A 12,938-nucleotide genomic window follows, 5' to 3' on the forward strand; every position below is an offset into this window, starting at 1 on the left:
TGAGTATTTGCGGATCCAGCACCAAGTGCTGGATCCAGCAGGCCGAAGAATGCGCTGGATCCAGCTGGATTGCTGGATGAGGGATCCAACAATTGCAATCCCTAGTTCTGACTTTTCTCACTTCTCCAGACATGATTTCCCCTACCTCAAGACAATGAAGCGTTGCCAACCTTACGGGAGAAAATCATCGTATCTTCCCCCTTGAAATTATTCTATTTCACTTAAAATATCATACATTCATCTCAATCCTTTATACCTACACTTTTTATCTGTAGAAATATTAACAAGGTTCACCCTATGTCAGAATTTCATAAACTTTTTATCTGTCATCCCTTACAACACAAAAATTTTAGACCCCATTTTACAGTGAAGTTTTCACGACTCTCCTTTATAATATATGATGCAAAACAAGCCTCTGAATGGGTGTAAGTTAATGTTTACGCTTTTTTGTACAATTTGAATACACCAAATATTAACAAATTATTATTAACAAATATGCAACACATTCCTTATTTCATATGCATAAACCTTAGTTTTTCTAAATTTTTGCGACTGTCTAACATTTTTAGTTCACTCTTCGAGTGGTTGCAACTCCCTATGCCAAAAAATTTTCAATTTTAGACAGTTCACTAGATTGAAACTACTCTATATAGGTAGTTTTAATCTCTATTAAGCTACTGGTATAAAGTGATAAAATATGTAATTACTGATAATCAGCATGAATTAGATTTAATTAAATTAAAAATGCTTTCAACCTCTCTTTGCAGGTAGAGCAACAAATATGCACCTGGGTACACTTTCTTGACATTATGTTACATTAGACATTACATTACAACATGGTTGGTTGAGAACAAAGGTGTTCTGTAAAAAGTCACATGGTCCACTCTTCATCCATGCAGAATTGCATGATTCTTTCAACTATAAGATCTCCTCCTTTAAGTCCCTTGTAAGAAGGGCTTACACCCACTATTTGATGGCGGAGGATAAGAAAATAAAGCTGGATCACATTTCAAGCATAGCCAGGCAACATGGATAACCTCCACACTTTATCAATGCTTTTATTGTATGCCAAGAACATCCAACAGAACCATTACAATAGGAAGACAGGTTCTTTTTACTTGTTACTTATAATAAGATTCTTACCAGCATTTACAAGGAAAAATCCTGCTTTATGAGTAACAGGATTGCTTACATAAGATCTCCTAATGTTTTTTCTAGTACACTACACTGGAGAACACTGGGATGTGTAAAATACTGCACTCTCTTAGAACCTATAACTGGTGTGATATAAAAAAAAACAAAGGATGCTTATCACCACAAACATTTTTGAACTGCTGGAAGTTCTTCTTCAGGTGTGAGGCTGAATTACTGATGGGACAGAGTGAACCGTTAAAGGAAATTTGAGAAACAATAATAAGGTGTTACATGAGACGCGTGCGTGTTCGTCTAGTTGACCCAATATGACCTTAAAGGTCAGAGTCTATCAACGTCTGCCATGCTGTCGACAGAATCAATTCATCCTTAAAATTGAGGCAGTTCTCATTGAGGGATGATTTGTAGATTTGAATGGCCTCCAGTCACTTAAGGTGTTCGTTGTGTGACGTAGTGCGAACGAGTTTTGCCTGATGGAAGGCCATACTATGTCCAGGTTGGCGGTGTACGCAGTGAGGGCGGAAGTACTTCTCTGATGACGTATGTCCGCTATATGTTCCTGGAATTTGACTTCCAAGGAGCGTTTTGTGGATCCGATTTGATAGGGACCTCGTTTATATCAGATCCACAAAACGCTCCTTGGAAGTCAAACTCCAGGAACATATAGTGGACATACGTCATCAGAGAAGTACCTCCGCCCTTGCTGTGTACGCCGCCGACCTGGACATTGTGGTGGCCTTCCATCAGGCAAAACTCATTCGCACTACGTCACACAACGAACACCTTAAGTGGCTGGAGGCCATTCAAATTGACAAATCGTCCCTCAATGAGAACTGCATCAATTTTAAGGATGAATTGATTCTGTCGACAGCATGGCAGACGTTGATAGACTCTGACCTTTAAGGTCATGTTGGGTCAACTAGACGAACACACACGCGTCTCATGTAACACCTTATTATTGTTTCTCAAATTTCCTTTAACGGTTCACTCTGTCCCATCAGTAATTCAGTCTCACACCTGACAAAGAACTCCCAGCAGTTCGAAAACGTTTGTGGTGATAAGCATCCTTTGTTTTTTTTGTTTTTATATCACACCAGTTATAGGTTCTAAGAGTGCAGTATGTTTTTTCTAGTATTAGAAATAATAAGGACCAATTGGAGGGAAATTGCATCCTTGGAGTCTATACTATCCATGTACAGTACATGATTATAGGGTGAACTGTCCATCTGAATATATAGGGGCTACTGCTTATGGTCTAAAAATGAGAATAAAGGAGCACAAATACACTATTCAGAAGGGTATTTCCACTACCACATTAGCTTCTTTTGCTGTTGATAATGATGTGCAAGTTAAATTTGAAGATGCCCGGTTACTGGAACACAATGATGATCCAACCAACCTGAAATATCTTGAAAGACTAGAAATATTCAAAGCATTTAAAAGAGGTATGGCAATTAATTTAAAGGAAATGGACTCACTAGCAACCATGTGGAGGGTGTGTTTTGACTTACAATAGGTCTTGAATTAAGTTTGGATTTTATATTTTGTATAAACCAGCTATTTTTAAAAGTTGTTATCCAGTTTGAAGAACTTTGTTAAATGCGATATTGTGCATGTGCATATTTTCATAATGTTCGAAACTTTTAAATTTTCACTTTTTTAAAACACACATACTATTAGTTTATACCTGATGATGACTGTTAAAAATGGAGGAAAACATTTGTTTTTCATTTAATTAAATCTGATTCATGCTGGTTATCGGTAATTACATATTTTTTTACTCTATAGCAGCGTTTCTCAACCTGGGGGTCGCAGTGATATTAAAGGGTGGTCATGAAACAATAATAAAATCATTTTATGAGAAAAAATCATTTATTATAAACTTATAAACATTTTACTTACAATAAGTACACATGTAAAGAAAAGAAATTAATGTGATGGTTGCATTTGTTTACATTTATAATTACAGTCAAAATTCAATTAGTAATAGTAAGGCTTACTGTTATTATTCCTTTGGGTGGTAGGTCGCAAAATATTAATTTTATTTATATTTACTATTTGGGGGTCGTGGAGCTAAGAAGGTTGAAAATCGCTGCTCTATAGGTACTATATTAAGACATTTTGTACAAGTAGAAGCATAATGGAATTTTAACAGAACATTTATTTGCACAAATTTTCTTTTCACATCAGTTTAAGCATTTTATCAATAGGGTCTAAAAGTATAGCAGTTAGTGGTTTGAAAAAGTATGGCAAAGATGCATGTTATAATTGAGAATATATGGTAGTAGCCAATCTAAAAAGTCCGAAAATTTAGTAGCCCTCTAGCGCTGAAAAAAGATACGCAATATCAGCGAAAAGGCGATATATATGATACAGTAAAAACTTGTTTTTAGTGAAAATGTGTTTTAACTAGTTGAAACTAGTTTTTACTGGATGTCATTGTTAAAACTAGAATTTACTGCTAGTCAAAAATGAATTTGAGTTAAAACTAGTTTTAACTAGACAAAACGGGTTTTAACAAAATGGCTTAGTAAAAACTGTTTTGACCAAGGTCATTCAGCTAACACGTTCCTGTAGTGTATGATGAATTTCGTATCACTTTAACCCTTTTCCCCCAACATCTTGTTTATGTTTATTTTGCGATCCCTCCTAAGGCAATATTATTTTAAAAGTTCACCAAAAATTAAATTATCATTATATCTATATGAAAAAAATCACTTACATTTATTAATATCTTTAGTTCTAAATATGATATTTTTCAATGCATTTTATTAGAAAAATTTATAAGAAAAAAAATAATATATATCAGAACTGACACACAAACTTGATAATTTGTAACATTTTGTGAAAATTAACATTGTCTAGTTACATAGTTGTTTCCTGGCACTGAGCCAGAAAGACGTAGAATATTGTTTTGTACAATTCGATATAACACTTATGCATGTATGTTTATTCGTTGTGAAATTATCGCCCATTATATCAAACATTTGTTTGGAATCAAAATTTTATACTGCTATCAACTAATATAATGAATTATTATACCTTATTCACTTCATATCGAACGAGATTATATCTGTTGTTAATAAATTTTACAAAAATCGATGTTTACCAAAGTAACGATGAATTGGTACCCTCGAAGTTTTGCTTAAAAAGTTAGGGTACAGATTGATCGGTGCCTTTGGGGATAAAGAGTTAATTAATGTTAATAACAGTGTGTGACCAATATTTTCAATAAATATATTAAATAATACAAATGTTTTAATCCCAATCATCACTTTATTTATTTCCCCAAACATATTTATGTAGCTAAAATTAGTTTTAATTAATGTTAAAAGTTAAAAAGTTAATGTTTGATTTTAGTTTTATCTAAAATCAAAACATGTACTGCAGTAAATTCTAGTTTTAACTAGATAAAACGGGTTATAACAATGACATCCAGTAAAAAATAGTTTCAACTAGTTAAAACGCGTTTTCACTAAAAACGGGTTTTTACTGTAACATATATAAAAATAGTGATTGCAAATTAGTTTTTTTCCAAAAATTAACAGTTGTTTTCAGAGTAGGGCATATTTATGAAATTATCACACAGACATTATCGTATATAGTATGGCGCACAAAATAATCGTACAAATAAGATCTTTATCATACAGATGGCAACTCTCAGACAACAATTCTAATTTTACCAGTGTTGCCAGGCTTTAAGAGGAAATGTCGCCAATAAACTACAGTATTTTGTAAAGCAGTAGATAAAAAGTAGCCAAAAATTACAATAAAAGCTGATTAACTATAGTCAAAGTGTTTAACTGTTAAATTTGACATGCTTTTATTTTCAGTACACAAAAATCAGTGTTTCAATTTAATGCCATCTGTTGTAAAACAGTTGAGGTGGATAACATTTTTCTTTCAGTTAAAATACAGAACGAATGATGCAGGAATGAATGATGTGGGAAAAATGAACATATATGTGTCCTTATTCGGGACTGGAGAAAACTACACATAGGTGCAGGAAAACGATCGATATGGGAATGATAGATTGACACTCCACTGCATCTTTCTTTTTTTTTATTTTAAACAAGAAAATAACTTAATTTTATTGAAACACTATAATAAAGACTACTGAATTTGCTTACGAAGAATGATGATTGAAAATAAATGAAATAACTATTCAGTATAATACTTATTAAAGAAAAATGTAATGTGCACGCGCATCACAAACCTAGATATTAGCTTTAAATTTTACGAAATTAAACTTCCCAGGCACATATGGATAGCATTGTTGTTTGTTTATTGGAACCAGGAATTGAAGCTAAACTGGAGCAAGCAGCATTTTTTTGAAAAATGTTTTAGTAGAGAAGAAACTAAATTCTTAGAGACATTATAGATATTTAAAACAGGCCTGAAGGAGTGTATTAATATACAAAATGCAGATTTGTTGTGTGCTTGGAAAGCTTTTTATGATAATTCGGGAGAAAAATGATTACAACAACTCAATGGGGTGTTAATATAAAATTGTGTAAAATATATTACTAGATATTAGATATTGTTCAGCTTTACTATTTATGAAAAAATAAGAGGCCATTTCTCTCTGTTGCCAAAGTAACAAATAACCCATGTTTACAAGTTAGCAACTTTATATAGCAGTGTCACAAATTAATTTTTTTTTTGTACTTTCAAAATAACAATTGCACATAATGATAAAATGATATATCTATCAGAAACATTATTTTTAAATAATTTTGTGATGCGAATACACACTAAATTTTTCCATTAAAAAGTACTATAAACTTTGTAGTTATTTCATTTATTTTTCATTGTTGTAAACATAATACAGTCTGTCATTTGTGACGGACAAATTCGCCAGTTTTCTTTCTTAAAGTTACAACTGCTATGCTTCTGTAACCGTTCTAGTCCTCTGATCTATTAATAGCTCCTAGTGACTTTTTCTTTGCCCTGTTGAAAAGGAAAATGGTTTATTTTTGTATTGTGGACATTGAGTTAGAAGCTGAAATTTATCTGCTAAAGAAGACTTTTAAATTAAGCCAAAATGTCTGTTTTTGGATTAAAATTTGCTTTTGCAATACAAACATTTTCTTTTGTTGATTTGTTTTATACAATTTCAGATTAATTTTGATATAAATCATCATGTGATAATTAGGTTATTCAATGATTCGATAGTTCTATATCATAAGCATACATTGTTACTGATTTTAATGATTAGATAGATGTAAATGGTCAGTAATTTAATGTGGCATCATCACAATGCATGGCAGCAGTTTTTATCCGTCTTTTAATTTAAGAAAATCCACATGCCTTCTGGTCCAGACAGGTTTGTATATAGTTAATTTGGTCTCTGGCCCTTAATCTTTTCACATATGATTTTAGTGGTCTCTTGTCTCTGTACACCATAATTCTTCTGATAAGTCATTCCATTCTTGAGAAATTTTAATCAATCACATGGTTTTTGGTTCAGACTGAAAGTTCATATATAATTAATTGAGGCCTGTGGATTTTTATATATATTCTGTTCTCAATATTAATGAAGGACATGTACTCAAAGTTTCTTGTCCTAACAATTATTGCACTTCTTATAATAAAGGACAGACAAATGACAGTGGGAATTACAGGTCTGCAACTTGAAAATTACAGCCCAATAATTCATATAAATATAAAATTCAAAAAGCAGTTGGCATAAAAATAAATTATTATTATTTATTGTCATATAGCTTGGAACATTATCCTACATTATTATTTTATTTACTAGTTTTGTTCTATTGAATTTATGACTTGTTTCTTAAAATATAAATAAGATTTTTATTTAAGAATGCATTCTTAAATTAAATCTTAATATTTGTTGAATTTAGGATATGGATATTCCTGTTTATTTACTTCGAAATGTGTGCTTTTTCTGTGAACGAGGTGGTTTGAAGTTATTTACTACTTGTTTTCAAGATGCATCTCCGACTCTGTTACCTATGACTGTGGCCCATGCAATGATTGCTGTAATTTCTAATGTAAGTTAATATTGCATATTTTATAATAAATAAATTTGATTTCCTGCTAATGATTAAATCAATTTTTAGTTGAAATTATGGATGAATATTGGTTCCATAATGCAACATCTAGTTCCTCTTAGATCATGTGTAATAAGGTATTGTTTTCTTTTATTTGTAAAGTCTCTATGAAATGACTTAGAAATTTTGTGTTTTTGTATCTGTTTATAGATACAAATACACACAATTTCAAAATATGTATTCTGTAGTTAAAGCATTTTATTGCACCTATTTATAGATATTTGTGTAAAGTATCAGATTCCGATTTAAGAATCACGGGAAGCCGAAACATGTTCGAATTTATGTGGACGGCGGTGAAAGATCCGCTAGATGCACACGCAAGTTTTGATAGAGAAGGGTTAGACCTCGCTTTCAAGTATTTCAGTAGTACTACTTTAACGATGCGATTAGCTGGAATAGCTCAGATAAATGTAAGTATTTTATTTTTTTGCAATAATAGGATAATCTACATTAAATATAAAAATGTATATATGCTTGTTTTGTAATTAAGATCTAATGGTAGATTAAAATGTGAATTTTAAATAAAATATTTATCCTCATTACCTTCTTTAATCAGAATTATTTTAAAATAATTCTATTCATACCTGTACAAGAGAAAAATACATATAGTTGTGTTTATTATTATTTTTTTGTGATATGACTAAATTTTATTCTATTGTAGTTTCTGTTAAACTTAATATAATAATTTTTGTATATGGACTTAATTAGTTTTGTGTCCCTATCCAATTATCACAATTAATTATTGTGATGATGATTTCTTATGATATGACAGATTTATGTGATAAGTCACAGGACGAAAGCTCAAAGATAAAATTACAAGGCACAAAAGTCCATGTGTACAAAACTTCATTAGACAGAACAAGATGTATTATTATTATTATGTTGCGAATGTCATGCTCAGCTAATAGTGGTGCCAGTGCTATGCCATACTAAAGTCAAATCAAAGCTACCCAAACAAGTGTAACATTAAGCTGTGTTGTTGGTATGTGTGCCAACATCTAAAATCTTCCTAACAATGTGACATGTGTTCAGTATTGTGGCTTCCTGTAGTGCCATATATATATGTTATTAAGGTTTAACACTCCTAGATTTTTGTGTAGTGTATGTGGTATAACACCAGTAGAAGATAGGATAACAGATACAATAAATACTTGTTATCCTATATTCTACTGGTGTTACACCACATACACTACACATTATTATCCATCCTCCAGATCTGTCTTATTTCTTGAGCAAGTGGAGTGTACTTATTGATTTTTTCAGTGTGAGCATTTTCTGTGTTATGAGTTTTTGGAATGGCGATGTCTATTATATAAGTGATCTTACCTCATTTGTTCATGAGGGTGATGTCAGGTCTATTGTAATGAGTTGTTTTATCTGTGATTATTTGCTCTGTTGTAGTATATTTTGTGTGTCATCTTCTAACACTGCCTGTGAAGTACCGTATTTTTCTGGAATGACTGAAATTCCAGTCTAATCAGGGAGAGCATGAAATCAGAGGTGCTTCAGGTGTGTGTTTGTCCAGGTGCAAGTTTAAAGCATGTAATTACTGTCTGCCAGAGTTATAACTTTATGTAATCTTAATAATTTTTGTTTTTTGTGGAAAAACTCCTGCAGTTTAAGAATTTGTTTGTAGTGCAGCTTAACTATATTAGTCAGGCCATGCCACCTTCTTTACATGGAAAAATTAGTCTTTCTACGGATGATTTTGGGTGGTATTGTTTATGCTTACGTGTTCTTCTTGTTTTCCTTTGAAGTTGCTTAAGATCTGTGCATGTCCAGTGTATAACTCCAAAAGAATAAGTGAGTACAAGGACAATGTAGGAATTAATAGCTTTAATAGTATGTTTTGCATTTAAATGTGTTCTTAGTAATCTGTTCTGGTATTCCAACTGTTTTATTCAAGCATGTTTTGTAAGTTTGGCCTGTTGGAATCCTAAATACAGTATTTAAAACTCTCTCTCTTCCTTGAATTCGATAATATTTCCTCTTCTGAACCATATTTCCACAGTTTCCTTTCTTCAGAATTCCTTTTTCAATGTGTAGTGTTTTGCATTTGTTTAGACCATACTTCATTTGTATTTCATTTGAGTGTGTGTGTACTTTGTAAGAGATAAAGAAGCTGATTCTGTGTGTAAAGTTTGATATCGTCCATGTACATGAGGTGTGATAACATGAACTGTGTTGTTTTGTTGCATCTGATATCAGGGCCGGATTATTGAATAGGCAAAGTAGGCAAATGTCTAGGGCCTGGCTTTAGTGCAGAAGATTTCTCTGTTTGAAAATGAGTGAAATTTAAGAAATTCGATAGGACAGATAATGCTGTACTTAACAATTCTTTTCTTACTAAGCTCCTCTCAACTAGCCATTGCCTTAAAAAAAAAAGGGGGGGGGTCAACAGCCTCCTGTGGGTCAAAAGTAACGCCACGGTATCTCGCGCCATCTAGATATATTCCTAGGGCCGTGTCTCGTAGTAGTACCGATGTATGGATGGTTATGATTTATTTTCTAAATCTACACCTATATGTCGCGACATCGCATATACGATACAGCGTTCAAGTCGAGTGCGAAGATATTACAATTCAATAGTGTTTTATAAAAGAGTTAAAAAGGGTGACACTACGGTGTGACTTGGGGTGACACCACGATATCCGCACCGGGTGTCACCCATGCTAGCTACACTAATGTCACATTATATTGTTTAGAAGCAACTTATTTAAATGGCAAAGTGGCCCCAATTTAAATTTTGTCTAGGGCCCGCTAGAGGCTTAATCCGGCACTGTCTGATATTGTAACCATATTGTGTTTTGTTCAATGTGTTAGATAAAGAGTTAAGTGCAAGACAAAACTAAAGAGGACTCAAGGAATTTCATTGAAAAATTCCTCGCTTGATGTATTATATATTCGCTTTGTTTTTATGTGAGTGTTATGGAGGTTAATATGTAATGTTGTTCTCTAGTGGAGCATGGTAAAACCAAGGAAACTAATGAGTTGAGAATGTATTTTGTAGATGCAAAGTGTGATGTTACTCATTATGAGCGCACAATTTTTTTTCTATAAAACTCCTCTCTATCCTCAAAATTAGTTTTGCCATTTTATAATAGTTAAAAATATAAAAAGTTTTAATAAAGTATGACAACAGATGGCACCACCAAAATTTTAAATGTTGCCGGAAAAGTTGAGCAACTCGTTACTAATTTTTTAATATTAATTACCATCATATTATTTTGTTTTTTGTTCTGTTTAAAGATAAATAACAAAAGTTATTTAAAAGTTTGTGTTATAAAACAAACAACCAATTACTGGTTAACATTAATAAAAGTTCTACTCTGTCACTAATCCAGTAAAGCAGCATTAAAGAACAACTCACTTTGGAAAGATGTTTCGTCCATTTTTAAAAGGACATCTTTAGGCTGGTGTTCTAAATTTAAACTGTGCAATTTTTGAACGGATTTTAATCTCTACATTGCCATTGCTGATTGGAAGATAGTGTGAGGTTGCCGAATTCGTGATTTCCAAATGTCAGGACTTATCGTATGTGGGGTGAAGGAAAGTGAGGCAAACAGCTGCAGTGACAAACAAACGCGTTTATTTACACTAAGTCTTACAATCTAGTGTGTCTTGCGTGTCTTGTCTTCTGGTGGCTCTTGATGGTTCGGTTGTTGGCCCCGGGGCAGACAGTTGATGCTCGACCGTGGGAGGTTGTGACGAATGGTGAAAGCCCGAAGTTCAATCGGATGGTGTCCACTTGTAGAGGCAGGGAAAAGTCTGGACAGTTGATTATAGTTGTTAGCTGGGGAAAGTCTGAACAGTGGTTGACACGGACAGAAGCTGGGAGAACTCTTCACAAGGGAAGCCAGACGAGTCTGAACAAGTGGACGCAGAGACGTCTTCACAATTCGTCACAACCTCCCACGGTCGAGCATCAACTGTCTGCCCCGGGGCCAACAACCGAACCATCAAGAGCCACCAGAAGACAAGACACGCAAGACACACTAGATTGTAAGACTTAGTGTAAATAAACGCGTTTGTTTGTCACTGCAGCTATTTGCCTCACTTTCCTTCACCCCACATACGATAAGTCCTGACATTTGGAAATCACGAATTCGGCAACCTCACACTGGTGTCAGAAGTGGGATTGTTATGCAATTTGGCAGTCCTACCAAATCGTAGAGGTGGCCGACATCCAAATTTTGCTTCTCGATTGGTTTAGTAGAAGGAAAAGTGGGACTGAACGATGGATACTGAGGCAAGTACTGCAGCGCGATCTCGCGATGCAGGTGGCAGCTCACTCGGTGCTTTTTCGGCTTTTGGGGGAATGATACCGACTTTCTCAGGAGAAAGTGGACGCGTCTCAGATTTCTTCGATACTTTGGAAGAAATTTCGAGTTTGGCAGGTTGGACCTCACGACAATGTTTAAGTATTGCAAAATGCAAGCTCTCAGGAATAGCTAGAGAATTTGCTTGGCAAGATCTTAGGATGAAAGCAGTCTTAGATTATGCAAATTTTAAACGCGCCATGATTGAAAGGTTCGATCGAGAACCGTATTCTATCCGAGTACAGAAGTTCCATGCATGCACTCAAAAACGCGATGAGTCAGTGCAGGAATTTGCGGTTCGCCTTCAGACGCTGGCAGACGCGACTAAGATTGAACAGACGGGTGCTACAGAACAGGAAAGTGCGATTATAAGGAGGTATCAACAAAAAGAATTGGACGAGAAACTTAGAGTTCAGTTCTTGCATGGCCTAAATGAACGCATAAAACGAAATGTAATGTCTCATGACCCTGCTACATTTTCGGAAGCACTACAGATTGCCATTAGGGAAGAGACAATAGAGCAGTTAACAGGAAAGACACGCAACGTTATTGCAAGCATAGGAGAAACAGAGGAGTCTCATTCAACTAGATTCAATAAGGAAAAGTCTTACCAAAACCACACACTAGATGCGAAAATAAATAAAATTACCCAGCAGTTAGAGATGCTACACAAAAATTTAGGAAGTAAAACCACCCCTGGATTAGCAAATAGTCCTAGAAAAAGTGAAAGGTCTCAATTTAAGCATACACCTCAGAGGGTAGAAAGAGCAAGTCTCAGCATAGGGAATTACCGTCCCTATCAGAATTCACAGCACTCCTTGCCCCCTCCAAATCACCCGCAAATACCACCAGCTGTTAGGCAAAGACAACCCCTCTCAAGATATTCCTGTGATAGATATGTTCAGTTTCCCTCTTGGTTGGGAAATGGAGGTGAGCTGACAAGGTATTCCCCAACAGATCCAGCTTGGATAGGAAGTAGCTATTACGCTAGACCATTAACGGAGTGGCAGGGGAGAAATGTTCCTCCACAATTTAGAGAGGAAGGAGGCTTAAGAACGAATGCCCCTGAATGGCAGGTCCCAATTGTAGGTTCGACAGTTTCACCACGATATAATTGTATAGAACAGATACCATTTTATCAAGCACGTTATGGTCCTTATGGACGAGGAGTTGATCAGAATAGCGAACAGTTGACATTTTCTCAAGCGCGTTATGGTCAATTCGGTCCAGAAAGTAGTTTTAATAGTGAACGAACCCCAGTTAACATGTCCTCTCCTAGACATTTAGCGTTACCAGCTCCTGAAGATTTTAGGCAAACAGAAAGCCAATCGCAGAGAAAGAATGGTAATGATATTGATGTTAAGAGAAATAGAAATAAGATAACATCAGTAAAAAC

General features: G+C 34.4%; 1 protein-coding gene across 1 annotated transcript in view; it reads left to right on the forward strand.

Moving 5' to 3' along the window:
• The window catches only part of puf (ubiquitinyl hydrolase 1 puf), a 139,219-nt gene that overhangs the window by 34,217 nt on the left and 92,064 nt on the right, over positions 1-12,938 (forward strand). Inside the window, exons 4-6 of the mRNA XM_067276129.1 lie at positions 7,014-7,163; positions 7,233-7,300; positions 7,441-7,633. Of these exons, the coding sequence (XP_067132230.1) occupies positions 7,014-7,163; positions 7,233-7,300; positions 7,441-7,633 (411 nt within the window). The remainder of the gene's footprint in view (positions 1-7,013; positions 7,164-7,232; positions 7,301-7,440; positions 7,634-12,938) is intronic.

The sequence above is a fragment of the Centruroides vittatus genome, unplaced genomic scaffold (assembly GCF_030686945.1).
Source record: "Centruroides vittatus isolate TY-2023 unplaced genomic scaffold, ASM3068694v2 contig_677, whole genome shotgun sequence".
In the NCBI taxonomy this organism is placed as follows: Eukaryota; Metazoa; Arthropoda; class Arachnida; order Scorpiones; family Buthidae; genus Centruroides; species Centruroides vittatus.